Here is a 25,263-nt window from a genome sequence, read left to right as displayed (position 1 = left end):
CCACCACTAGTCCCTGCATACCGAAGTGCAGGCACCACTCCACCAATCCCGGAGCATCCTAGTGCCCCTGTACCGCCCTCCGGGTGCTGATTGGCCGAGGCAAAGGCTCCCTTCTAGAGGCAGGAAAGAGCTGCTGGTGCCAGGTGACTCCAAACGCTCCTGAAGGCCCAGACGCCTCACCTGTCTGTCCTTGTCTCCCCAGTGGGGCTGGAACTCCTGAGATCCCTCTCCTCACCATCTTGGCCTGACCTTCCACTTCTTCGCACTGCCTGGGCCCCTCACAGCCTAAGGGCTGCCCCACCCCTTCCTCAAGATCCTACCATCCCTCCTGCCCAGAGCTCACCTCAGCACCCACTGCCCCAGCAGTCAATCCTGAACTTTGAAATTTCTCCCTTAACATCTTAGTCCTGCTGGAAGACAAGACTCCAGGCAAACAAGTCTCTCTGTCCCCCGTTCTTGTTAATGGAGGCCCCATGGGACCCTGAAGGCAGGGCCTCACTTCTCCCTTCTCAGATTTGCTCCTTGACATTTGCCTGCGACTGTTGCTTTTGCCTGGCAGAGGCAACAGCTGGGCTGGGGTGTGTACAGGAGGCCTCGTAACACTATCCCCCCCCTCCTGTTCCCTCATGAAATTGGATCTTCTCTGCCTTGGGCTGTGTGTGTGTGTGTGTGTGTGCGCGCGCGTGTGCGTGTGCGTGTGTGTGCGTGCGCGCCCTCGCAGGAAGGCAGGAGAGGCTATGGGTGGGCCAGGCGCCTGCAGGGACCACAGGGTTTTCCTACTGAGTCTCTCCCCTGAGGTGGATGTAGCCTGGAGGCAGTTGGCCTGGGTGTCTCCTGAGCTTCATTTACAAGCCAAACGCTCTGTCAGGAAAACCTGAAAGCATTCTTAGTTAATCCCTGAGTGCTGCGTGTCTGTGCCCGCCTGTTCCTACTGCATGTTAGTGGCAGTGCTTGTGTGAGAATGCCCCTTGGAGTGTTAGACCCTCCAACCCGACCTGCGCCTGCAGTACCCCCCCCCCCCGTGATGCCCCGCCCCATTTGCTCCTGAACATGTTCCCTCCTCCATTTGCTTTCTTTACCTGTTTGAGGGACTCTATTACCTATTATTCCCTCTTGCCCTGCTTCCCAGGTGCTGGCCTGGTTTGAGGAAGGTGAAGAGACTGTCACTGCCTTTGTTGAACCCTTTGTCATCCTCTTGATCCTCGTTGCCAATGCCATCGTGGGGGTTTGGCAGGTTAGTTTTGACCCTGCCTCACTCCTTCACATCCTGACACTGAATGTGAGGCCACTCCCCCCCACACACACACACACATGCACACACACCCGTAACTTCCCTCGGGCTTGTCTTATTCTGTTGTCCTATGGCTCCGTTTGGAAATGGGACAGAGTGTTCTAAAGCCGCAGAAGATTGGTGTTCCCACTGTTACTTGCTATATAACCCTGGACAAGTTCCTTCATCTCTCTGAGCCTCAGTCTCATCATTCATAAAACGGAGCTAACAATCCTGCCCTCAGAGTTGTGGTGAAATACAGCAAGATCGTGAGTGTAAAAGTGCCTGGTCCTGTGCCTGGCACATGGTCGGAGTTCAGCAGATGCCAGTTTGACTGTCTTCCTTCTCTTACGCTGCTACCCTCTACTTTTCCTGTCCCCTGCTTTTTGATTCTCTCTGATTCTCTTTTCTTCTCTCCCTAAAACCCCCTTAACTGTTTTTGGTCGTAAATAACAGGTTCTTCAATACACACACACACTGACCCTTACTATGGGGTTTGTCTACTTCCCTGTGCCAGGAGCCAGGACTGCGCAACCTCCTCCTTCCTCTGTGACGCCCCTGTTGCCCCCAGGACTCTGGCCCCTGACCTGCCATCTCTACATGCCCTCCACCCGCCAGTCCTCCCCTGCCAGTCTCCTCCCCTTCCACAATCTTCATCCCTCTGATGACCCGCCTCTCTTCCACCCTGTCCCACCAGGAACGTAATGCAGAGAATGCCATCGAAGCTCTGAAGGAGTATGAACCCGAGATGGGAAAAGTCTACCGGGCTGACCGAAAGTCAGTGCAAAGGATCAAGGCTCGGGACATTGTCCCTGGGGACATTGTGGAGGTGGCTGGTGAGTGACAGGAATGAGTGGTCCAGGATGGGAGGCCTTGGGTTGGAGGCCAAGATGATGTGCATGTTGGCAGTAGGGGTTGGCCAGCCACTGATTCCGGTGTCTAGAAGGTAGCCTGGATGGCAAAGTCTTGACTTCTCCTTCCCAGACTCCTCGGGAGGTCACCCCAGGGCACTGTGGCCATAGCAGCGCCACCCCGTCAGAGTCTCAGTAGGAACAGCCAGTCCTGTTCCTGAAGCTGCAGGCAGACCCCCTGCTCCCCCTCCTCTCACTCAGCCTTGCAAGCAACAGGTGGAACCCAGTCCCTGCCAACGGTCCTGTCTCCACCCCCCTTCTGAGGCCTGGCTTCCCTCTCCTTCCACCCACCCCCAAGCTTGGTCAGCCTTAAATCTTGACCTCTCAGTGCCCTTGAGGCCTCTCAAAGGGGAAGGAGCAAGGGTAGAAGGGAGGAGGGGGGCCAAGGCTCAAGCCCCCGACCATGTAAGGGAAACTCAGGCCCCGGCAGAGAGCACGGGACCTGGGAGGAGGCAGCTCAAGGAGGGGCCCCGCCTCTCCGGGAAGGGACACTTAATGCCTGGCCAGGGAGGAGTGGGGGCCAGGTGGCTAAGATTACTGGGATTCTGCCCCCTTCAGCGGTTTTTATATTTGCTCTGTGCAGGCCTCCCCATATCTCCAGGCCCCTGAACAGGGGCGATGTATCTTTCTCAGCCCGTTTCCTTCCACTAGACGCCTACATCGCCACCATGGGAAAGTTGGGGAGAGGGAAGGAGGGCAGGCTGAAGACCCCAGTGCCCCATCACAGGGTTGCCCTGCTACGGTGACAGTTTGGAGTCAGCGCCATGAATGTCTATAAATATCACTTTGGCTTGGGTGACAGGGTGTCCCGCCCAACTCCATGGCCAACCTCCTCCCTCCTCCATCAGCTTCCTCTGGCACAGGAGGAGGAACCTTAGAAATGGGAAGGAAAGCACTCAAATCCTGTCCCCAGTACCATCCTTGGGACCAGACAGGATTGGGCAGAGGTCCTGGGAGGCATTTCGCCTCTTCTAAGATCTCAAGTCTGGCAGGGCATCTGCCTTGCAGCCTTGCCCCAAGGTGGCTTCCTGTACTGACCCATTCCTTCCGCACCTCTCCCTGGCCTCCCCCCACTCCTCTGCTTTCTGCCACGTGTTGCTTCCCTGTCCCCGCTACTCCTTGTCCCTTGTAGGCTTCCCCTTCTCACCTGCTGTGTGCCCAGCTTATTCACTTGGCTTCCTGCTCCCCCCATTCAGGTGCTCAGACTGGGTGGCAGGTTCAGATGTGCGTCCTCTCCGTGTGGACCGGCAGACCTGTGCCCTCTGCCTCCGCTGCTCCTCCCTCTCCTGCGACTTCCCTTTCCACATGTCCCTCTCGCTTACTCTCTCCTGCTTCTTGCTCTACCTTTTGTCTTGGTTGACACAGATTTTCTCAATTCCTATATTTCCTCCTGTTTCTTCCTGCTTTCCATGGCTGGTCCATTTTATTCTCATTCCCTAACTCACATCTCTCCAGCTCACCCTGTTTTCTTTAGTTCTTTTCTTGTCTTTTCCTCCTCATCTTTCTCACTCTTTTACCTCTCTGTTTTGCTGTCTCCCGTTCTCAGATTTAGTTTCTTGTTGTACAGCTAAGTTGTGCCTAAATGTCCCTTCGGTTGTTCAGTGTGAGTTTATTGAGCACATTCTATGTGCTGGGCCCCCTGCCAGTCCTTTCTCTCACAGGGCTCACAGACCAATGGGGAGGAAAGCTTTCAATGAGGGGGGCAATTGGAATGAGCGTTAAGAGGGAAACGCTTGCTGGGGCTGCACGAGCGTTCGCCGAGGGCCTGACTTAAGCCTAAGTGCGGGTACCCAGCCCAGGCGACCTCCCCGAGACCTGAAGGATAAGCTGAGATAGTCGGACAAAGATTGAGTTTTTCCTAGGAAGGAAGAAGAATCCTTTCACAACTGACTTCATTCCTCTCTACTCTTTCCATAGTGGGCGACAAAGTCCCTGCAGATATCCGCATCCTCTCCATCAAATCCACCACCCTCCGGGTTGACCAGTCCATCCTGACAGGTTTGGGGGCCTAGGTGGGAGGATGCATCAGGAGGTGTGGGGATGAGAATGTGGTGAGCAGGAGCTTGGTGGACAGACAGGAATGAAATTCCAGGTGGATAAAAGAGAACACCAACAATAGGGCCCCCTCCTGTCTCTGTAGTGGCAGCGAAGTCAGCACTGCTCAGCCTTGTTCACTGTTGTAAGACAAACACAGGGGGTCATGGGAGAGGGCAGAACATTTATACCATTCTCCAGATGGCCATAAACCCATCTCTTCCACACAGACATAGGGACCCACTCACCCTGAGAACTATCCTGTCTCCTCAAAAATCCTCAAGTGAGGAGCCATAGATTCTAGGGCAAGGTGGAGGATTCAGATGCACTTAAAACACAGCTGCTTCTGTGTCTCCACTGGGAGAGAGCGGGCAGAGAGCTAGGGAGCGTTCCTCATGGTCCCAGGAGGCAAGGCAGGGCTGGCCCGGGTGACTCTCTAAGCCCCCGCCTCTGGGATGAGGGAGGCAAGGTCCCAAGGGTCGGGGCCTCTCTTCCCCAGGAATACGCTCTGCAGTCAACAGTGCACTTTCACATACATCAGCTTATTGGATTTTACCAAGACCTTGTTCTGAAGTATATGTATTATCATCCCCATTTCACAGAGGAGCAAACCAAGGTTAAGTGATCCAAAATCATATAGTCTGTAAGTGGTCAAGCTGGGACTCGGGTCAAGGTCACGTTACTCTAAGTGCAGTGGATTTCCCATTTGCCTCCAGTAGCTTCTTCCAGAGTCCAGACTCCCTCCAGGATTGCTGCTTGGTCTTTACCAGGCCCTGTCCTGCAAAGCAGGGAGGGAGTTAAAGGTGGGAAGTATGGGTGACGGACATGGCGTCATCTGAAAACCCCTTGTCCCGTATTCCACAGGCGAGTCTGTATCTGTCATCAAGCACACAGACCCTGTTCCTGACCCCCGAGCTGTCAACCAAGATAAGAAGAACATGCTTTTCTCGGTGAGCCATCCCGAGCCCCCTGTCATATACTCTAGCCAGAGGCCCTGGTCTAGGAGAAATATGGTGGCCTGAGAAGAGATGAGGCCCACAGGTGGTGGATGCAGCATGAGGGTTGCCTCTTGCCTGATTCCTTGCCTCTTCTTCACCTTCCCAGGGCACCAACATTGCAGCCGGCAAGGCCTTGGGCATCGTGGCCACTACTGGTGTGAGCACTGAGATTGGGAAGATCCGTGACCAGATGGCCGCCACCGAGCAGGACAAGACCCCTCTGCAGCAGAAGCTGGACGAGTTTGGGGAACAGCTCTCCAAGGTCATCTCCCTCATCTGCGTGGCCGTCTGGCTCATCAACATTGGCCACTTCAACGATCCTGTCCATGGGGGCTCCTGGTTCCGTGGTGCCATCTACTACTTTAAGATTGCCGTGGCCCTGGCTGTGGCTGCGATCCCGGAAGGTATGGGAGCCTCTCTTTCTCCCTACATTTGTAATCTCATCCTTGGAGACCCTTTTTCCAAATAAGATAACACGAGTTCCAGGGATCGGGACCTGCTATCCTTGGGGGCCATTCCTTTCTTCGCCCATTATTGTTTCGTCACCCCCACTTCCCCCCGCAGGCCTTCCTGCGGTCATCACCACCTGCCTGGCCCTGGGCACCCGCCGGATGGCAAAGAAAAACGCAATCGTGAGGAGCTTGCCCTCTGTGGAGACTCTGGGCTGCACCTCTGTCATCTGTTCTGACAAGACAGGCACCCTCACCACCAACCAGATGTCTGTCTGCAAGGTCAGAGAAGCGTGGCTGCCTCCCACTCGGGAGACTCCCCTTGGGTGAAATGAGCCCTCCAAAGATGGGGTTACCTGTTCGTCACTGACTGCTTCTCACTTTGGCCTGGGAAAGAAATGCTCAGAGGGCAGTTGGAGTGCCATCCTGCCAGCTGTGAGCGGGATCGGAGAGATAGCCAGATAGCTCCCTGCAGCCACCACTGTGTGCCAGACCCTGCGCTCGGTTATCTCTGACCTTCCACAGCAGCCCTGTCAGGAAAAGGTCTTGTTTACCCCATTTTCTGGAGGAGGACACTGAGGCTCTGGGAGATTTGGTACAGTTAATAAGTAGCAGAATTGAGTTTCAAATCCAAGCCTGTCTGGTCCCAGAGCTCCTGCCTGTGCAGCAGACTGCCCTCCAGAATGGTCGTTTGTGGCAGGCCGCGGTGGGGCCCACCCACCCTCATCTCCAGCAGCATGTCCTAAACCAGGGCTCCTTATCTTTTTGGTTCCTCGCATTTTTGGCAGTCTGGATCTATTCTCAGTCTAATATTTTAAATGTATAAAATAAAGTACACAGGGGTCTGTTTTAAAATATATCAGATTACAAAGGAAACCAGTGATTGAAATACAGTTATCGAAATGTAAAAACAAATTTGTTACTTGGTAACACTTATGCTTCTTTATTACTGAATTAAATAGCAAGTCTAGTAGCGGGTCTGAGAATTACCACAACATTGAAGCTGAAGGACAGATAAGCATAAGTGCTGTTTTGAGAGCTCTGCAGTAATGCATGAGATAGGAAGGTATCTGTGATTACATTGGTGGCAGAGTCACAGATTATGCTAATAATGCAGTTAATTTCTGCGTTTCTTATTGGAAGGAAATACTAAGTGTCAGAAAATAAAAGGTGTAATTTTTTTTTTTTTATTTTTTGCCCTTAAAGTTCACAGACCCCTTGGTGGGGGTGGGGGTAAGAGTTGGGATCATCATCCTTAGACCCAAGGCAAAGGACCCCTGACCTAAACAGAGTTCTTGGAATAGCATATCCATGAGATGTAAATTGTTCTGGGAAGCAAGGGCCATGTGGTCAGACCAGGGTGAGAAAAGCTGCACCCTTGGCCCCTTGGGGAGACCCACAGGTCTTTCGGCATTTGAAAGCCTCAGAGAAGGCTGACTGTAGAGGGTAGATTCCACTTTGTTTAACCCAGAGTTTCCCGAACTGATGACCACAGAACTGTTTTGTGGTGGAACATATCTCAAGTCCTATCCCTTCCACACTTGCTCTGGGTCATGCCAGGCTGCCCTGCTCTGGGCATCGCATACTCTTCACACCTCCAAAGCACAGGCTTGTGCAGCTGGGCCCTTGTTGTGTTTCATAAAAATGAATTCATTGCCCACATTCGAAAGTCAAGAGGTTTCAAAGGGAAATAACCTGAATTTTTAGATGCGCTAACAGGTGAACTGGTAGCCACAATCCCCACACCTTATCGTGCATGACTTATTTTATTAACAGATCTAAAGGAGCCAGCATCCTGCGGCCTGCAGTAACTTTTTTTAAGGCCACTAACACAACATGGAGAATGATTACAAGGGACCGGTGGGAGAGGGGAGAACGCAGGGAGAAAAAGGAGAGGCAAGTGTGGGGGATGGTAGGAAGTTTGGTTAGTTCCTGCAGGAGGCTGAGCAGAGGGACGTTAGGAGCCAGGCCACCCCCAGTGCAGACTACCTTCAGGATGGGGAGAGCTAGACATCAGTGCGCATGCCCTTCTCCCCTGCAGATGTTCATCATTGACAGGGTGGATGGCGACGTCTGCATTCTGAATGAGTTCTCAATCACTGGTTCCACCTATGCTCCAGAAGGAGAGGTGTAAGTCCCCCGAAGTCCTCCGCAGCTCCTCACACCCCCTCCGCACACATCCCACCTCTCCCCCGGGGGCCCTCCCTCCAGCTGTGTCTCCTTTCTCTTCCTCCCCGACTTTGTTCTGTCTCCTACCTTATTTCCAAGTTGCTTGCCATCTCCCTGCCTGTGCCTCACTGCTTTCCGCGTGCTCTCTCTGCATCTCATTCCCTATTCTTCTCTACTTGTCTTTTTTCTTTCCTTCCTTCCCACCCCACTGCCAGCCTGAAGAATGATAAGCCAGTCCGGGCAGGGCAGTATGATGGGCTGGTGGAACTGGCCACCATTTGTGCCCTCTGCAATGACTCTTCCTTGGACTTCAACGAGGTAATCTCTACACTCCTGAAGCAGTCCCTCCTTCCCCTTCCAACTGGCTCAGAGTCCAGGCATCCTCAACAGGTCACAAGAGGTTTTGGGAAGGCAGACTCTTGTACCAAGTCCTCCCCTGGGTGTAAGGGGAAGGGAGTGGCTTGCTTCCTTCCCATTCTAGGTGGTAGGCGGGTATGTTAAGTGGGAGCAAGGGGCCAGGAGCCCAGGGCACCTTCTTCCTCCTCCTCCTCCTCTGCTTCCTCAGGCCAAAGGTGTTTATGAGAAGGTAGGTGAGGCCACCGAGACGGCACTCACCACCTTGGTAGAGAAGATGAATGTATTCAATACCGAAGTGCGAAGCCTCTCAAAGGTGGAGAGGGCCAATGCCTGCAACTCGGTGAGTCTGGCTGCTGCCTCCCATGGGGTCCTTTTCCACCCTGCCTTGCATAGGCCAGGCCCCAAGGAACCTCAGGAAGCAGGGCTCTCCGCTCCCCCAACCCCAGCGGGCTGGGTAGGGCCTTGTGCTCCATGCGGGATCCCAACCGGGACAGGCAGATGAGGCAGATAGCTTCTCCACAGCTTTCCTTGCTCAGGCTCACTTTGGGGAGGACTTGCTGCCCCTGACCTATACTGCTCTTTGCACTGCCCAGCTGCAACATCCTTGATGAATTTAAGATCACTTCCTCCTCTTGCGTCCCTAGTTGAAAGGGACAGAGCTGGCTGGACATAGAAACCACAAGTGACCCATCCTGGGGCAGCCCCGACTTATTATCCCTTTGTCTCTAGAAGCACACTAGTTTTTATCAGCTCTCAGGACCTGATTCAGGATTTGGGAAATTTAACTACTGCATATGCCTTCACTTTCCCTTGTCCAAATGAATAAGCCCAAGTGTATTTCTCTCACTCTTGAATTCTTGCTATTAATATTTACTCAGTGTCCACATTGAATTCCTCGGGGATGTTATGTTCCTCTCATCACCCATCCTTATATATGCAAGATGCTCATTACTGTTTTATTCAATATGACAAAAATAACCTAAATATCAGTAGATATTTGACATCTATTTTAATCATTTAAAAAATGTACAAATGATAACATAAACAGGAACTTGTTTTTTATCTTATTTGTTAGTTTTTTCGTTTTGTTTTATTTTGTGGAGAAACATCCATGATGCCTTTGATGGAAAAGGCTCTTATTTGTTTTTATCAAGCACTTATTATTGCATTCCAGGCACTAGGTCTTCACTGTCCATCAACAAGTCTCTAGAAACACACATATGGTTATTTAAATTTAAATTAATTAAAACCAAATGTACGTAAAAACTCGATTTTGCAATTGCACCAGCCACGTTTCTTGTGCTCAGGAGCCATTGTTCAGTCTCGCCATTTTGGACAGTTCCGATAATAGAACATCCGATCATCACTGACTGTTCGACTGGACAGGGCCACATGACACGTTTTGTTGCTGTTGTGCTTTAAACCAGACACTAAGACAGTAGCAGCACTAGCCTTGGAACTCTCCCCTTTAGTGCTGTAGGTACCACACTGAGCTTGACTCAGTTTGGGGTCTGCTTGCCCTCCCAGTCCTTTTTGACTATGTTTTCAGGGGTCTGGGGCTTTTCCCTTCACGTACAGCAGCTTCCCTCTTTTCCCACCAGTCTCACGTCTGGCCTCTCCCTCCCTGTCTCCTCTCTCCCAGGTGATCCGCCAGCTAATGAAGAAGGAATTCACCCTGGAGTTCTCCCGAGACAGAAAGTCCATGTCTGTCTATTGCTCCCCAGCCAAGTCCCGGGCTGCTGTAGGCAACAAGATGTTTGTCAAGGTCAGACGTCAGAATGTGCCCTAACCCCTCTTCTTCCTAAGCCTGAACCCCTCTCCTATCCCTGCCCTCCCATCGTGCCCTGGAAGGAAGACAATCATCTCTGAATGCCGTTCTGTCCACCTAGGGTGCCCCTGAGGGGGTCATCGACCGCTGTAACTACGTGCGAGTTGGCACCACACGGGTGCCCCTGACAGGGCCAGTGAAGGAGAAGATCATGTCTGTGATCAAGGAGTGGGGCACTGGCCGGGACACCCTGCGCTGCCTGGCCCTGGCCACCCGGGACACCCCGCCAAAGCGAGAGGACATGATCCTGGATGACTCTTCCAGGTTCATGGAGTATGAGGTGAGCAGATGGAAGCTTCCCATTCCTTTGTCCTGAGTCATCTGCCTCACCCCCTCCACCACCCTTGTCATGTCCTACACTGTCACGGGTCCCAGGATCACAGGACATTAGAGACTGAAAGAACCTTAGGAACCATCTAGGGCTACTTTGCATGGGATCTGTGGACCTGTCCGCGATGAGGTGAGGCACTTGCACCAGAACAGAAATCAACTCGGTGACCAACATACTCGGGTTCAGCTGACATGTTTCCAGAGTGAGATTATCTTGATGCAAGGAGCAGCGCCTTGACCTGCATTCTGGCATAAGCAACTTTTCTTGTAATGGACTGGCTCTCTGAATAGCACCAGAGTTCACTCCCTCTGTTTTATGGAGGGGACACTGTGGCCCCACAGGTAACACAGATTTGCTCAAAGTTGTAGAGGAAGTGAGTGGTCCTGAAAGTAGAAACCACCGCCCTAACTTGCAGCTTGAGTTCTTTCTGTGAAAGACGAGATCTGCCACCTATGATGGGCCTGGTACCGCCAAACCTGCAGGTACACATGCAACAAGGATTCTTCCATCCTGAGCTTACGAGGCCTTGCTGAGGTTTGAACATCAGGTCCAGAGCCGGCTCTCCCCATAGCTTACTGACCTTTCTCCCTAGCTCCCTGCGAGCTTCCTCCCTGGCTCTTCTCCAAGTCCCTCCCTTACCCTGTTGCTCTCTGCTCTGCCTCTGCAGATGGACCTGACATTCGTTGGCGTGGTGGGCATGTTGGACCCACCCCGCAAGGAGGTCACAGGCTCTATCCAGTTGTGCCGTGATGCCGGAATCCGAGTGATCATGATCACTGGGGACAACAAGGGCACAGCCATTGCCATCTGCCGACGAATCGGCATCTTTGGAGAGAATGAGGAGGTGGCAGACCGAGCCTACACTGGCCGGGAGTTCGATGACCTGCCCCTGGCTGAGCAGCGGGAGGCCTGCCGTCGCGCCTGCTGCTTTGCCCGAGTGGAACCTGCCCATAAGTCGAAGATTGTGGAGTACCTGCAGTCTTACGATGAGATCACAGCTATGGTGAGAAGACCAATGGGGCCACCCAGGCTGGGACGCATGTGGAGTTCGGCGTGGGGCAGTCTGCTTAGTGTCCATTGAGACTATCACCTTTGGGAGCTGGGGGCCCGGGTCAGATGCACGGAGGGGTGCGTGAGAAGGGCCAGGTCCCACCTTCCCTCTCCCGTCAGACCGGCGATGGTGTCAACGACGCCCCCGCTCTGAAGAAGGCCGAGATCGGCATTGCTATGGGCTCTGGCACTGCTGTGGCCAAGACCGCCTCTGAGATGGTGCTGGCCGATGACAACTTCTCCACCATCGTGGCTGCCGTGGAGGAGGGCCGGGCCATCTACAACAACATGAAGCAGTTCATCCGCTACCTCATCTCCTCCAACGTGGGCGAGGTGGTCTGGTGAGCAGCCAGGGCGGGCACCCAGAAGGAACCAGGGCTGAGGGTGGGGGGTGGCCACAGGTCTGGGAGCAGGACCGCCACGTGACTACCTCTTCTGGGCAGCATCTTCCTGACAGCTGCCTTGGGGCTGCCTGAAGCCTTGATTCCTGTGCAACTGCTGTGGGTGAACTTGGTGACTGACGGGCTCCCGGCCACAGCTCTGGGCTTCAACCCACCAGACCTGGACATCATGGACCGGCCCCCCCGGAGCCCCAAGGAGCCCCTCATCAGTGGCTGGCTCTTTTTCCGCTACATGGCAATTGGGGGTGAGCAGGATGGGATCCCACAATCCTTCCCAACCCTCAGGACTGACCCCCTCTCTGGGATACCAGTATCCTACCCGACCCAGTGCAGCTACCCCATTGTTCCTTTTCCTCAACTAGCTGTTCATGGCCATAAGGCCCTCTGATGCCTCCCATCTTCCCGGGCCTGACTCCCCAACCCCCATCTTCTCTCTACCACAGGCTATGTGGGTGCAGCCACTGTGGGTGCAGCTGCCTGGTGGTTCCTGTACGCGGAGGACGGGCCTCATGTCACCTACAGCCAGCTGGTAGGGAAGGGCTGAAGAGTGGGGACAGAGCAGGGGCGGGAAGCAGGAAGATGGCTCGGAGGCTTCTGTGGGGTCCCAGTTCCTGCCCTCTCCTCCTGCAGACTCACTTCATGCAATGCACTGAAGACAACCCTGACTTTGAGGGTGTGGACTGTGAGATCTTTGAAGCTCCCGAGCCCATGACCATGGCCTTGTCTGTGCTGGTTACCATCGAAATGTGCAATGCTCTCAACAGGTAGGGCCTGCCCTCCCTCCCCCTGATGCCTGTGTCCTCTACCCTTCTCCTCACCGCTCTTTCTTCTTGTGTCTCCCACTCTTGCCTCCGCCCGGCCATCCACTTGCAGCCTGTCTGAGAACCAGTCTCTTATCCGGATGCCGCCCTGGGTGAACATCTGGCTGCTGGGCTCCATCTGCCTCTCCATGTCCCTCCACTTCCTCATCCTCTACGTTGACCCTCTGCCGGTAAGCCTTCTAGCCAGGACCACCTCCACCTGTTCCCCAACCCACATGGAGCCTCTGTAGGGGTCTGTGACCAGTGCAGCTGGAGGCACTGACAAAGGGAAGAAGGTGGGGTCAGGTTGGTGCAGTGCTGGGTCCTTTGGCCCCTGCCTGCCCCCTCCTGAGTAGGACACTTGTCCTTCTCACTGCCTTTGACTGCCCCCTCCCAGATGATCTTCAAGCTTCGGGCCCTGGACTTCACCCAGTGGCTCATGGTCCTCAAGATCTCATTGCCAGTCATCGGGCTCGATGAACTCCTCAAGTTTGTTGCTCGGAACTATCTGGAGGGTAAGAGGCTCCCCTCCTCTGAGCCCTGTCAGCCCCTGGGCCCTGAGCACAGCCCCCTCCACCTGCGCTGCGAAGGCGCCTGCCCCCGCCCCTTCCTTTCCAGGTGGGTGTGTTCTTCTTGGTCCTGGCAGGACCACTGTCCTCCAGGGAGGTGCAGCCAGGCCCCAGCTCCCCTCCCTACTCTGCCTGGTGCAGACACATTCTCCTTGGCATCCCCACAACCTCATCAGCCCTCTTGGCCCTCCAAGCCTGCCTCTCTTCCTCAATAACGGCTGTCTCTCTGTCCTCTCTGGCCATAGGATAACTCGTTTCCCCCTCCTCCATCTCTTTGAACCGTGTCACAGGTATCGCCCCCCCTTCTTGCCCTTGCCCCAGCTGCTGTGCCCCCCACCCAACCCCTTCTCCCCCTTGGGTGGCACCCAAGGTCACTTGTGCTCGCAGCTCCACCTGGAGCCATTGCTGCCACTGCCACTGCGGAGCTTCCAAGCTGGATGGGGGGCTCTGCTGCCCTTCCTCCAGGGTCAGCACCGCCCTGCCTCTGGGCACCACCCGTCTGCCAGGCTGCGCTGCGCTGCGCGGGTTGGGCGCTGCGCTGTCTGCCGCTGGGGTTGCAGTGGGGGGCGGGGTAGGAGCGGGGTCTAGGGACACAGGTGAGTATTGGGAAGGGCAGCGGAGCGACCCTCCAGGTGAATCTGTGGGGAATGTGGACAGAGCCTGGGAGGGACTCTTCCTCTCCTCTCCTGTCCCCTGGTTCATCCCTCCCCTTCCTCCTTCCAGATCCAGAAGATGAAAGAAGGAAGTAACCAGCCCTTTTGCCCCTTCTTCCCCCTGATAGTGACGCATCTTCAGCCAGAGCTGTGGCACAGACCCCACGTTCCCTTTCCCCTTCTACATTCTTGTTTATAAACACGTTCCCTTCAGTCTCCTCCCCGCTCCAGCAACCCACCCTCCCTTTTACCCCTGAAAAACCTCCTTTACCCCAACCCCGTGGGGCTTACAGGGACAAGGCGACTGACTGAGCTGAGCTGCTTATTTATTGAAAATAAATGACAGAAAAGTCTGGCCTTGCCTCCATGCACACCTTTGGGCCTGGGTCAGGCCCCTGGGGACAAGCATCTTAAGTGTCATGCAGTCCAGAAAGCAGCTGCCTGTCCAGGGCACATATGTGGAGGGGGGCTCCCAGCCACCACTCACAGCTTGGCTCTGCCTCAGGGAAAGGGACGAAGGACGGGCTGGCAGTCTGGCCAGGGGGCAGGGGCAGGACGGCTGGGGCTCGGGAGGCAGCATAGCAGCCAGAAAGCCGCAGGGCTGAGCCTGCACCTTTGGTTCCAGGAGGGAGTTGGGACCCTCATCCAGTGTCACCCTTGGGAGCAGAAGGCTCAGCCACTCCTGAGAGGAGGCCCTGGAGGGACGGGACAGTGATGGCCCTGTCCCCTGAACCCCAGGCTTGGAGAGGGGGAAGACTCCATCGTGAGGCCCCCAAAGCATAGGCCTCATGGTTCTGCAGTAGAGAAAGACAGTCTCCCCAGGGGGGTGGGCTCTGACCCCTCAGGTGTCCTTGATGTCCCTGATGTCCCTGAGGGGCGCCTCGTCCACGATGCTGCGCACTTGTTCCAGACTCTCTGCCTGGCGGATCCGTTCCAGGCGCACCTGTGGGATCCAGTGAGGGAAGCAGAGGGGCCTTGGTGGGGAAGTGCAGCCCCTGCCCCATCTGCCAGCCCTCCATGGGGCAAGGGCCAAGGACCAGTGGACCCAGGGGCCCCATCTTCCCTGACCCATGGTGAAACCAGGTTCAAGGGAAGAGATGAGTCCTGGGGGGCAGCCTGAGGAAGCGTGGGACAGGGGCAGGTGCAGCTGACAGGAGCACGCCTCACATCCACGTGCCTGGCCCTGGGCTAGGGGCTCGCCGTGACCAACAAAGACACACAAGAGCTTTAACATTTTTGAGCAGTAACTCAGGAAAAAGGATTGTGTCAGCCCCAGAAGGAAGAGGACTCCACTAATGGGGGACTGCCCTTGCACGACCCAGGACAAGTCACCTGGAGTCATGGCAGTCTGTTGGGGAGGGGACATGCCATCATACCTGCAGGGCCTGGGACAGTCTTACGAAATCCCTCTGCACCTGTTCACTGGTCTCCAGCTCGGCCTGCAGCCGTAGCACCTTTGCCCTCTGTTCTGAGAGGAGGTCTGTGAGCTGGGCCTGGGGAGACAGGACACAGGCTGGGGCCTTGGGCCAGATGGGAGGGTGTGTAGCTAGCTGGAGGGGTAGTCCATCTACACCACCCGACTCTGATCTCCTGTGGGGCCCGAGCTTGGTGGCTGCCTTCCTGCCACTGGGCCTGAGACAGACACGAAGGGCAGGAGGGTCCAGTTAGGGCCTTCTCCACTCTGCCACCCCATCCACGTCATCCCGGTCTGGCCTGACTTCTGCCTCACCTTGCTCTGTTCCTGCTGGATTCGCTCCATCTCCGTCCTCAGGCTGCACAGGGAGGCTGGGAAGGCATGTCGGGGAAGGACATCAGGCCCAGGCCCACCCTCCTTCGCCTACCCCACCCCCGCAGGGCCCCAGTGCCTACTTACCCTCTAATACCTCTGTGTGGAAAAGAAAGAAAGAGAGGTCAAGGCTCATTCTCGAAGTCTCTTCTCTCCCCTCCTGGTGCCCAGGAGGTCCCCTGTGGGGAGGTCACCCTCCCCAAGAGCAGGGGTGGCGTGGCTTGGCTCCCCTTCTCTCACCTGTCTCCTCCCGCTGCACCCTCAGCTGCCCCTCTAGGCTGGCCCTTGCTGCCGTCTCTTCCTCCAGCGCCTCCCGCAGGGTCACAATCTCAATCCGAAGGCGCTCAGCCTCATGCTCCCGGGCCTGCTCATGGGCCTGCGCCTCCTGCCGCATGCAGCGCACCAGCTGCTGCAGCTCCTGAAAGAGATGCAAGTCACCTGCTCTGTGGGGCAGGAGGGGCAGAGGCCACAGGGGCCACCAGCAAGATGGTGATTATGGGGCGGGGAAAGGAAGGGAGGAAGAAAACTGTTAAAAAGGGGAAAAAAACCCAAATGGGTGGGCAAGGGTTCTGGGTAGTCTTCAAACTTTGAATAAATTATTGGCAAATTCAATAAACAAACAGATCAATGATGACAGCTTGTTATGAATGAAAGGTTATAATGAATTCAATTTTGTGGCTCTCACGTCACTTAAAAATAAACCAAATTACTGCTTCTTTCATATCAAGCATTCTGTTAACTCTATTCATGTCAATGCTGGGAAGGGAGTGTGGCCCCATTTTTCAGATGAGGAAACAGCCTTAGAAAAGTCGAGCTGGCCAAGGAGACGCAGCTGACACACAACAGCCTGAATCTGTCCTTTAGTCCCATGATCCCAAGCCAGTGCTCTGCTGTGCATGGAAAGGAAGGGCCGACAGGGTGACCCCCAGGCTCTCGGCACCCACATTCCCCTTACTGGGACCGAGCTGGGCAGCAACTCCTCCTGGCTCTCATCCTGCTCCAGGCCCCGGGGGGCTGAAGATGGCAGCTGCTCAGCCCGGAGCCCTCGGTTCTCCTCAGTTAGCCGCTTTACCTCGTGGCTCAGGCACTTGTGGGAGGTGGCCAGCTCTGCCTGGGGGTAGACAGTTAGCATGAGGTGAGGAGGGGGACAAGATGTCTCTAGTCCTCTGTGAGGCCAAACCCTGAATCTTCATCCAGACATTGCTGACAGCCAGAAAACCCACACACTCCTCCTCTTCTGAGAAAAAAAGAAACACCCTTTATTACGTGTCTTTGGCTCTCAAGCTTTTTATACACCCTCCTCAGTGACACAGAGGTCACGCAGTGGCAGCAACGGCCATGTCAAGGGTTTAATTCGGTCCACATGTTTTTTTAAACATTAAAGTAGTTGCAAACTTTAAAAATTGGGAGACTATGTACAAATATCTAGATTTTCTGGCTTCTCTTGACAAATCAGAAAAGCTGGCAGCGTCGAGCTTGCATTCCCATGTGGCTACGGTCAGCGGAGTGGAGGAGCAGCAGCCCCCCATGCATAGTCCCTCCGTTTGCCATGCTTCTCCTTCCTGCCTCACACCTGGCCCAATTCAATCATTTACATCTCCCGTCTAATCTTGGGAAGTATCTGATTTTGCAACCCTTGCTTTTAATCCTCATGACTCTGTAAGCTAGGTCCCATTACCTCAGTTTCAAAGTGGCAAGGCTGAGGCTCCTAGCTCATGGGATCAGACCAAGATCACAGAGTGGGTGCATGGTGGGCTCTGTCTGAATGTCAAGCATCTCAGGCACGGTCTCTGCTCTGGCCACAGTGCCAGGTACCCTGGAAACCCTTCTACCTACTTGGCACCAGGTACAGCCAAAGCAACTGGAGAACAGGACAGATGCCTCCTCAGCCTTTCATGTGCCCCCCACCCCCAATCAAATCTCATCACGTTCCTCTCCCTCCTACCCCAGGCCCCAAGCTCTCACCATCTGCAACTGAACCCGCTCCTGGGCCTGGCTCACAGTCCCCTGCAGGGTCCGCAACAGCTGCTCTGAGTTCTGGACCTGGGCCAAGAGCACCTGCATCTGTGAATGAAGAAGGGCAAGGGTGACATTAAGGGTGACACCAGTAGGAGCCAGAAGCCCTGCTAGGGCTGAAGCAGAGGCTAGACCCACCTGCTTGGCACAGTCCTCATTGCTTCGTCTCAGGCCCTCTTGCAGCTCGTCCCGCTCACGGCTGATGCTCTCCAGGTCCTTCTGTAGCTGCCGACCCTGCCACAGACCCTGGCCTCAGTCTCAGCCTCCAGGGGAGCACTCTCTCCTCACCATGGATTTGGCATCTCAGTGGGTGGTCCCATCGCCTGCACAGTCACTCGAGCCAAAAGCCCAGGAGTTGACACTGACTCTTCTCTTTCCTCCACTCTTCACATCCAACCCACGAGCAGGCCCTGCCAGTCTGCCTGCAAAGCAGATTCCAAATCTACCCACTTCTCTCCATCTCTGCTACTATCTTCTAGTCCTAGTCACTTCTTTTAAACCAACTGGCCACTTCTCCTGTTACCTGTTCCCCGACTGCGGTCCAGTCCTATACAGAGGCCCGAGCGATCTGTTAAAAGTCTAAAGCATATGTGATGACAGAAAGAAATCTAACTATGGGAGGTGAACACACAGTGTAAATATATATATGCCTTACTGTTAAAGTGTACAGCTGAAACTTCTTGGATTTAGTTAACCAGTGTCACCATAAAAAATAATTTAATTAATTCAAAAAAGAAGATTAAAGCAGAGAAAAACTGTTGCTGGCTTAAACCCCTAGAAGCTTCCCGCTGATGTAGGCTCCATGCCTCTGTGGCTGACCTGCGGACCCCGCCTTCTTTTCTGATCTCATCTCTCTTCTCCCTCATGGTGGTCTTCCCACATGGCCTGTCCATCCTCGGGGCCTTGGAACTTGCAGTTCCTTCTGCCCTCGATCTTCAAAGAGCACCTCTTTTCACCATGCAAGTTAGTCTCCGGCACTGCCAGTCTCTACCCCATGACCCTGTTCTTTTGTTCTGGGCGCCTCATCCCATGACACTGACTTCCCCACGTACATGCTCATGTACATGTATGAGTCTGGCTCCCTCATGAGGAGGAAGCGCCAAGAGAATGGGAATTTTTACTGTGGAATCCACAGATCTGGTTCAGGGCCTAGACACAGTAGGTGCTTGGTAAGTATATTTGGTGAAGGGAGAGATGGGTGCGCACAGGCAGACAGGCCACTCCACTCACCTCCACTTGCAGCTGCTCCCACTGGGTGTCTGGAACAAGCTGGTAACCAGGAGGGGGCAGGTAGATGCCCTCAGGGACTAGAGTGCCCGTGGACACCAGGGAGGCTGTCTCTTCCTGCTCTGAGCTCAGGCCCTGGCGGCTACGGGGCAGGGATGCGCTGCCACCAGCCCCACCACCAAGGGAGAATGAGGAGATGGAGGCACTGTCGTCACAGTTGTGGGCAAAAGCCTCGGCTGCCGCACCCCCGTCTCCACTCAGCTCCTCCAGGGGTTCCAGCGTGGGAGACGGGTCCCGGGACAGGGGCAGCAACTCCACAGAATCGTGCAGGGAAGGGGGATGCTGGGGACGTCTCTAGGAAAGGGGGACAGGAGAGGCTGGGGAGCCAGGGGTCCTGCAGCGCCCCTTCTTCCCTCAGCGCCCCCCAGCCGTCCCCTCACCTGGATCTCTTGAATCAACTCCTCTGCCCTCAGCAGTTTCGCCTTCAGCTCCTCTATCTCCTGCTCCATGGGCAGTACAATCTCTCGAAGCTTCTCTGAGTCCTCATGGGCCTGAAGGAGAGTGGGGGGTGCTTGGCAACTGACCCCATATTGACGGCAGGAGCCCTCAAGCTCGTTTAGAGCTTTCTGTCCAAGCATATCAGCTCTTTTAACTGTCCCAAGAAGGCACTGTCCACCCCCATTTCAGAGATAAGAACAGAGGCTCCAAGACCTGCCCCAGGTCACATGGTAGGTAAAGGAGCCAGAGTTACGACCATCTTCCTGCTGCCCATCTGCTCGCCATACTTTTCTTCCTCAATACCCATCTTTTTCTTTTATTATAGAACCTCATATTTTTAGTTGGGTCAATGGCCTAAATTCTAGAATACCATCTACATTTCTCAGTTTCCCTGTGATGAAGTATTGCTACATGACTAAGTTACAGCTGATGAGATATAAGCAGATGTACCATGTGCAACTTCCAGGACAACTCCTTAAAGGAAGAGGTTGTACTTTTCTTTACTCTTCCTCTTCCTTCTGGCTGGCTAAAATGTGGACATGATGGCTAGCACTCAATCAGTCATCTTGGACCATGAAGCAGTAAGCTACCTATGGCAAAAGAGCAACATAGGAGGAGCCTGAGTTCCTAATAACTTTTTTGTTTTTGTTTTTAGGTGAGGCAACCCTTGGTTGACCTCACAGATTGCAAGGACCTTGTCAGCTTACAATCCCTTATTTTATTTTATTTTATTTTTGAAGCCTACAGGACCTGGTCTTCCTAGGTGGTCTCCCATCCAAGTACTAACCAGGCCCGATCCTGCTTAGCTTCCGAGATCGGGCTTGTTTGGGGTAGTATGGCCATAGACAACTCTTTTAAAAAAAATAGGAGTTTAGTTGAGCCAAACTGACAACATGTCTGGAAAGCATGATGTCAAATGCTATGGAGAGTAACAATGTTCAGCTTCCCTAATGACCTGTTGAGCTGCCATATCAGTATTAGAAATATCCCTGGACTTAAAGAAAAATAAACTCCTATTTTATTTAAGCTACGGTTGACTTCGGTTTTCAAGCCTCATCCTAAGTGATATGTCCTCCCACAGCCCCATCTGCTGGCTATTTCTTTTTGGTCTCTTCAGGTCTGGGATCCTGCTGAACTCGCACAGCCAACAGTCTCTGGACATCTCCAACTGGATGTCACACAGGCTCCTCTACCCTAGTATAGCCAAATCTGAAACAACTCGCGACGCCATTTCTTCTCCCACAAGTGCTAGGTCGGCAAGAATGGCCTGACTATTCGCCCAGCTATCCAAGGCAGAAAACTGCCAGTCACCCATCCTCTTCTAATTCATGCCACTTCTCCTTCTTGAATCACTAAAAAGCCATCTTAAACAAGCTTAGTCTAACCCTCCAAATCTCTTATGTGAACTATTGCAAGAGACAGGGTAAGCCCGTACGTGGCCCAAACAAAACACTCTGATCCCATGTGAAGCCCTGGAACCCATGCTCTGCAGACACCCACGCTGTGGAGAGACAATGACTGAATGTAGGAGTTGGGCAGAGACTGGAACTGCCTCATTCTAGGCCTGCTGCTCCTCCCGCTGTCCCAAGTGGCTTTCACTTAGCAGAGCCCTCTCCTTTACCACCCTGGGTAATGGCTCCTGGAGGAATACTCTGAATGCGAGCAGCAGCTTCTGTTGGGAGAGTGTGCATTGGATGCTTTCCTTTCTTGGGCTCCTGTTTTGATCACTATCTTTCTAACCAGGCGATTTATTTCATCTCCCTGAGCCTCTGTTTCCTCATGCATAAAATGAATTAAGTAGCTGTCTCACAGGACTGTTGTGAGAATTAAATGAAGTGAACAATGTGAACTCACTTTGAAAGATGAAGACTTTGGTAATATGCGCTTCATACTACTGTTAATAACAATAATAAAGGAAGTGATATACTACTACAAAGATTAAGAACAAAAACTTTAGAAACATACTGCCTGAGTTCTTAAGTCCCAAATCCTTTTTTCATGTGTATAACCCGAGAAGAATTACTGAATTTCTCTGAATCTCATTTACTCATCTGTTAACTGGACCTAAAAGACCTCATTTTCAGGGAAAAAACAGAAGAGCCTGAGTCTGTCAAGCAGTTATCAAGAGTGCCTAGTGCATGAGAGGTATCCTTAAGTGTTAGCTCCCTTTCCTCTACGTGACAGTCTTTAATTTGTGGGGAAACTAGTAGTAGCAAGCCAGGACCTTGCTAAGAAGAAAGCCAGCATGTGCTATACCTAGACCGATGACTGGGTGCCCTGCTCCCAGGTGCCTGGGAGTGGTACGCCAACAGTCCCTCTGCCCCGCAGCCACCTCTGGCTGCCTCAACTGCTTTTCAAATCCTGAGGAAGGGGAAAGGCCATCTTGACCCCAACCTTTTCCATCTGCTTCTCCAAGGAGTCCAGGGGGTGAGCCCGGGACAGCAGCTGCTTCAGGCGACTCAGCTCTCGCTCCTTCTCCTCACAATCCTGTTGCTGCTGCTGCCGCTCCTGCTTCAGAGAAGTGATCTGGGCTTCATAGCTGCTGATGGAGTCTGGTGGGGCAGGAAGGGCAGAGGGGAGGGAGGGTCAGTGCACTGGCGAGTAGAGGGCTCTCCATCACTGACGTGCCCTGCAAGGCAATTTACCATAGCGATTAAGACAGTGGGCTTTGTGGAAAGACTGCCCTGGGTAATCAGTTAGCCTCTCTGCATCAATGTCCTCAGCTGAAAAATGGGGACACTAATGATTACCCCACTGGGCTGTTACAGGACCAAAGGAGATGATATCTGGAAGCTGTTCAGCCCTCTTCCTGGTATATAGTAATGCTGGTATATAAAATATGATATCTATTCCTATTAATATATACCAATTATAATCAATATATAGTAATAGTAATATTTACTTTTTATTTGCATAGTTATTTATTTTAATGTGTACTAACATTAGAAGTAAAAGTTCTGCTGAATCCAAACAGTCCAGCCAATAGCCAGGCAGCACAACTTTATGAGGAAAACAAACGAGAATATGAAAAAGGTTTCCGCCATTGTTGAACAAAGCTGGAATGATTCATAATAGCCAAGTAACTGTTAATCTTTTTCATCATCATTGTGTATAATTTACCTCTCAAGTAGAAAGGCTAACAAATTATATGTGTCACAGGTTTTAAGGATTCTGCAGTGAAAAAAAAAAAGTCCTTTAGTTTAGGACCCATGAAAGCTTGTTTTGATAATGTATTTTTTATTTTATGGTGTGAACTAAGTTAAATTTGTAATAGAGCCTGTTTAAAAAAAAAAAAAAAAAGGAAATAAAGGTTCTGCTACCAGAATGCCTGGGTTCGAATCTTATGCTGCTTTCTAGCTGTATGACCTTGGGCAAGTTTTCTAACCTCTCTGGGCCTCAGAGCTTCTTTTGTAAAATGAAGACGGATAATAGCTCCTACCTCACAGAGATTGTTATGAAGATTAAACACTCATAAAACATTTAGCTCAGTGCCTGACACATAGTAAGTACCCAACAAATGTTAGCCATTGTTATTATCATTATTGTTATGATGATGATTTAAGATAGTTTCTCTTATAGGGACAGAAAATTTCCTCTAAAATAAGAGTATGTAACTTTTTAAAAAGAGGCTCTATTTAGAGAACAATTATGTAGTAAATAACAGGGTAAGTCATATGAGGAGATAACCACATTGCACAGGCGGTGTGTGGATACCTGAAATATAGGAAATACGGCCCCAGAGGAGTCTAGAGCCAGGAGCAGATGTTTGAAATGGAAATGATATGGTGAAATGAGAATTTCAGAAAGCTTACTCTGGAAGCCAAGGCCATGCTACAGAGGGAAACCTATGAGAAGGCTGGGGTAACATTCCAGAGAGTTGTCGAGAGCTTCACTACAGCAGTGGCAGTGGAAGCAGAAAGGTGGGACAGGACTGGAAGCTATTTCAGAGACTCTGGCCTCTGACTAGAGGACAAGGGGAAACTAGGAAAAGAAGTTGGGGGATCTGAGGCAAAGGGTGGTGCTGCATCCCAAGTACATACAGAGGTTGTGAGGGAGGGAAGGAAGTCAGTGTTTGGGGGGAGGGATTCTGGGTACAGATGTGATGCAGGGGGTCCCTGGGGAAGGAAGGAAACCAGAGGATTAGACTTACAGGGAGACAGGGCCTGGGGCTTAGTCTGAAGCCCAGAGGCTTGAATAAGGGTGGTTCAAGGAACTGAGAAGTTGCATCTTCAGAGTTAGTTGGTCAGTGATCAGTGAGGGGCAAGGTAACAGGTAGAGAAGCTCGGAGCTAAACTTAGCTGGAACCGACAGAGCTGCTGCGGCACAGACAGTGCCTCTGTGCAAATTGGAAAGGGGGTCCCCTTTCTCTGGGCCCATAGGCCTGCCCTGGTCCAGGCAGCCCTGCTAACCTACTCCATATCTTGTCTGTCCTCCTGAGCCCTTTCTGGTCACGCATTCCTCCCTTATGGGGCTGATGGAGAGTCTGGGAAGAGACCCTGCCTCACCTTTCAGGATGGTCTGCAGGGAGGCCACCTCCTCTTGGCATTGCCGCTGCACTGCAGCCACAGCCTCAGCCTTCGTGCTTTCGCTCACCTCGGCCACAGCCTTCATGGTCTCCATTTCGGCCAGGGCACCTGCCAGCTCAGCCCGAAGTCGGCCAAGCTCCCCTGACTCAGATTCAACCTTTGCCCCTTCCTGGGGCTGGAGATCCAGCACTGTGGGAAACAGCGATCAGTCTCTCTTCCCATCACTCTAGGATCCCCAATAACCCAAGCCACCAAATCAGAAAGTCCTGTGACCTAGTAGTACTGCAGCCTAGTAGTACTGTACATCCTCACTCCATTCCCTAGCCCCGCCCCTCTCACCTGGCCCCGCCCCACCCCGTCTCCTTCTCACCGAGCTCTCCCCATGTTGCCTATAGCCCCGCCTCTTTCCAGTCCCTCAGTTAACCCAACCCCTTTGACACGACCTCCTTCTATTGTCCCCGCCTCCTTCTTCCTCGGGCCCCACCTCTCACCTGCTGCTGGCCCTACCCCTCCGCCGGTGACTCCATGCCCCGCCCCTTCTTTCCCGGCGGCGTGGCCCCGCCCCTTTCTCCAGGCTCTCCTCGCCACCCCCATCCGCCCGCTGCTGAGCTCGGCCCCGCCTCCGGCTTCGCAGCCCCTCGCGTGCATGGACGTGCCTCACGTACCAGACCCCGGTCGCAGTCGCCGGCCATCCTCGCCTGCGGCCGCCGGCGCAGCTGCCGCCATAGCCTCCACGCAAACGGCGGAGTCCCGCACTCCCTGGTGACGGCGCTCGCCGCTTCCGGGTCCTCTCGGCTGTTTCCGGATCCGCTCGGCTGTTTCCGGATCAGCCCGGCTCGACGCCGAGGCCCGAGTCAGGGGTAGGGGATAGCCGAGCCGCGGCCGAAGGTTTCCGAGTCGACACCCGGCTGTGGCCCCAGGCCCCGCCCCTCTCCGCCCTCTTCGCGCTGTTGCCGTTCGAGAAGGATACTAGTCCTTCAAACTCCAAAGTTCTTTTGCATCAAAGGCCTGCTGGCGTCTGCACGTGACCTTAGAAGCTCTGTTCAAGTTACACCTCCTCCAGCGAAGCTCTTGAGGTCTCTCACGAGCTCCGGAGCGGGCCCCTAGCTCTGCCCGTGGCCGCCCTTCCGCCGGAGCCCGGTGCGCAGTACATCAAGTTGTGGCCGGGCCTCCCTGTACCTCCGCCCTCGTGGAGCGTCCCTTGGGGCAGGGCTGGGTCGGCTCCACTATTCTGGGCGCTTGAGTCCCCGCGTAGTCAGGAACTTCCACGTCCCCACCCCTACTTTGATATTCATCCAGTCACGGCTTCCTGCAAATCCCTTCCCCCTCCCAATGCCTCTTAAATCCCTCCTCTCCTCCCCTCTCCCTCCCCACCGCCTGTGTCCTAGGT

At 53.6% G+C, this 25,263-nt stretch overlaps 2 protein-coding genes across 3 annotated transcripts in view; one reads left to right on the top strand and one right to left on the bottom strand.

Moving 5' to 3' along the window:
• Nucleotides 1-14,218, top strand: part of ATP2A1 (ATPase sarcoplasmic/endoplasmic reticulum Ca2+ transporting 1) — an 18,961-nt gene extending 4,743 nt beyond the window's left edge. Inside the window, exons 4-23 of one of the 2 annotated variants that reach the window (XM_016154971.2) lie at nucleotides 1,130-1,234; nucleotides 1,968-2,106; nucleotides 4,099-4,179; nucleotides 5,080-5,165; nucleotides 5,320-5,617; nucleotides 5,778-5,944; nucleotides 7,704-7,792; nucleotides 8,047-8,149; nucleotides 8,397-8,528; nucleotides 9,831-9,953; nucleotides 10,078-10,296; nucleotides 11,015-11,350; nucleotides 11,518-11,738; nucleotides 11,841-12,043; nucleotides 12,242-12,327; nucleotides 12,429-12,562; nucleotides 12,672-12,789; nucleotides 12,996-13,113; nucleotides 13,413-13,457; nucleotides 13,891-14,218. In XM_016154971.2, the coding sequence (XP_016010457.1) occupies nucleotides 1,130-1,234; nucleotides 1,968-2,106; nucleotides 4,099-4,179; nucleotides 5,080-5,165; nucleotides 5,320-5,617; nucleotides 5,778-5,944; nucleotides 7,704-7,792; nucleotides 8,047-8,149; nucleotides 8,397-8,528; nucleotides 9,831-9,953; nucleotides 10,078-10,296; nucleotides 11,015-11,350; nucleotides 11,518-11,738; nucleotides 11,841-12,043; nucleotides 12,242-12,327; nucleotides 12,429-12,562; nucleotides 12,672-12,789; nucleotides 12,996-13,113; nucleotides 13,413-13,417 (2,763 nt within the window). In that variant the 3' untranslated portion in view covers nucleotides 13,418-13,457; nucleotides 13,891-14,218. The remainder of the gene's footprint in view (nucleotides 1-1,129; nucleotides 1,235-1,967; nucleotides 2,107-4,098; nucleotides 4,180-5,079; nucleotides 5,166-5,319; nucleotides 5,618-5,777; nucleotides 5,945-7,703; nucleotides 7,793-8,046; nucleotides 8,150-8,396; nucleotides 8,529-9,830; nucleotides 9,954-10,077; nucleotides 10,297-11,014; nucleotides 11,351-11,517; nucleotides 11,739-11,840; nucleotides 12,044-12,241; nucleotides 12,328-12,428; nucleotides 12,563-12,671; nucleotides 12,790-12,995; nucleotides 13,114-13,412; nucleotides 13,458-13,890) is intronic. The other variant, XM_036225637.1, reaches the window with a different exon arrangement.
• RABEP2 (rabaptin, RAB GTPase binding effector protein 2) lies at nucleotides 14,130-25,138 on the bottom strand. Its single transcript, XM_016154978.2, has 13 exons — nucleotides 24,539-25,138; nucleotides 23,853-24,062; nucleotides 21,742-21,899; nucleotides 19,290-19,400; nucleotides 18,853-19,203; nucleotides 17,761-17,856; nucleotides 17,572-17,670; nucleotides 16,562-16,717; nucleotides 15,847-16,024; nucleotides 15,694-15,705; nucleotides 15,550-15,605; nucleotides 15,197-15,313; nucleotides 14,130-14,763 (listed from the first exon to the last, which is right to left on the bottom strand). Exons 1-13 carry the CDS (start codon nucleotides 24,597-24,599, stop codon nucleotides 14,662-14,664), a joined length of 1,707 nt encoding a protein of 568 aa, XP_016010464.1. The 5' UTR covers nucleotides 24,600-25,138; the 3' UTR covers nucleotides 14,130-14,661.
• Between the last annotated feature and the right edge of the window lie 125 nt (nucleotides 25,139-25,263).

Source organism: Rousettus aegyptiacus, unplaced genomic scaffold (genome assembly GCF_014176215.1).
Source record: "Rousettus aegyptiacus isolate mRouAeg1 unplaced genomic scaffold, mRouAeg1.p scaffold_m13_p_8, whole genome shotgun sequence".
NCBI lineage: Eukaryota > Metazoa > Chordata > Mammalia > Chiroptera > Pteropodidae > Rousettus > Rousettus aegyptiacus.
Note: the sequence above shows the minus strand (reverse complement) of the source record. Positions and strands in the feature narration are given on the sequence as shown.

Coding starts and splice junctions, on each gene's coding strand:
- RABEP2 (XM_016154978.2), bottom strand. CDS start 24,599: ATGGCGGCAGCTGCGCCGGCGGCCGCAGGCGAGGATGGCCGGCGACTG. Junction 19,204..19,289: donor AGTTGATTCAAGAGATCCAG/GTGAGGGGACGG, acceptor CCCCTTTCCTAG/AGACGTCCCCAGCATCCCCC. Junction 16,718..17,571: donor AGCGGGTTCAGTTGCAGATG/GTGAGAGCTTGG, acceptor GTCTACCCCCAG/GCAGAGCTGGCCACCTCCCA.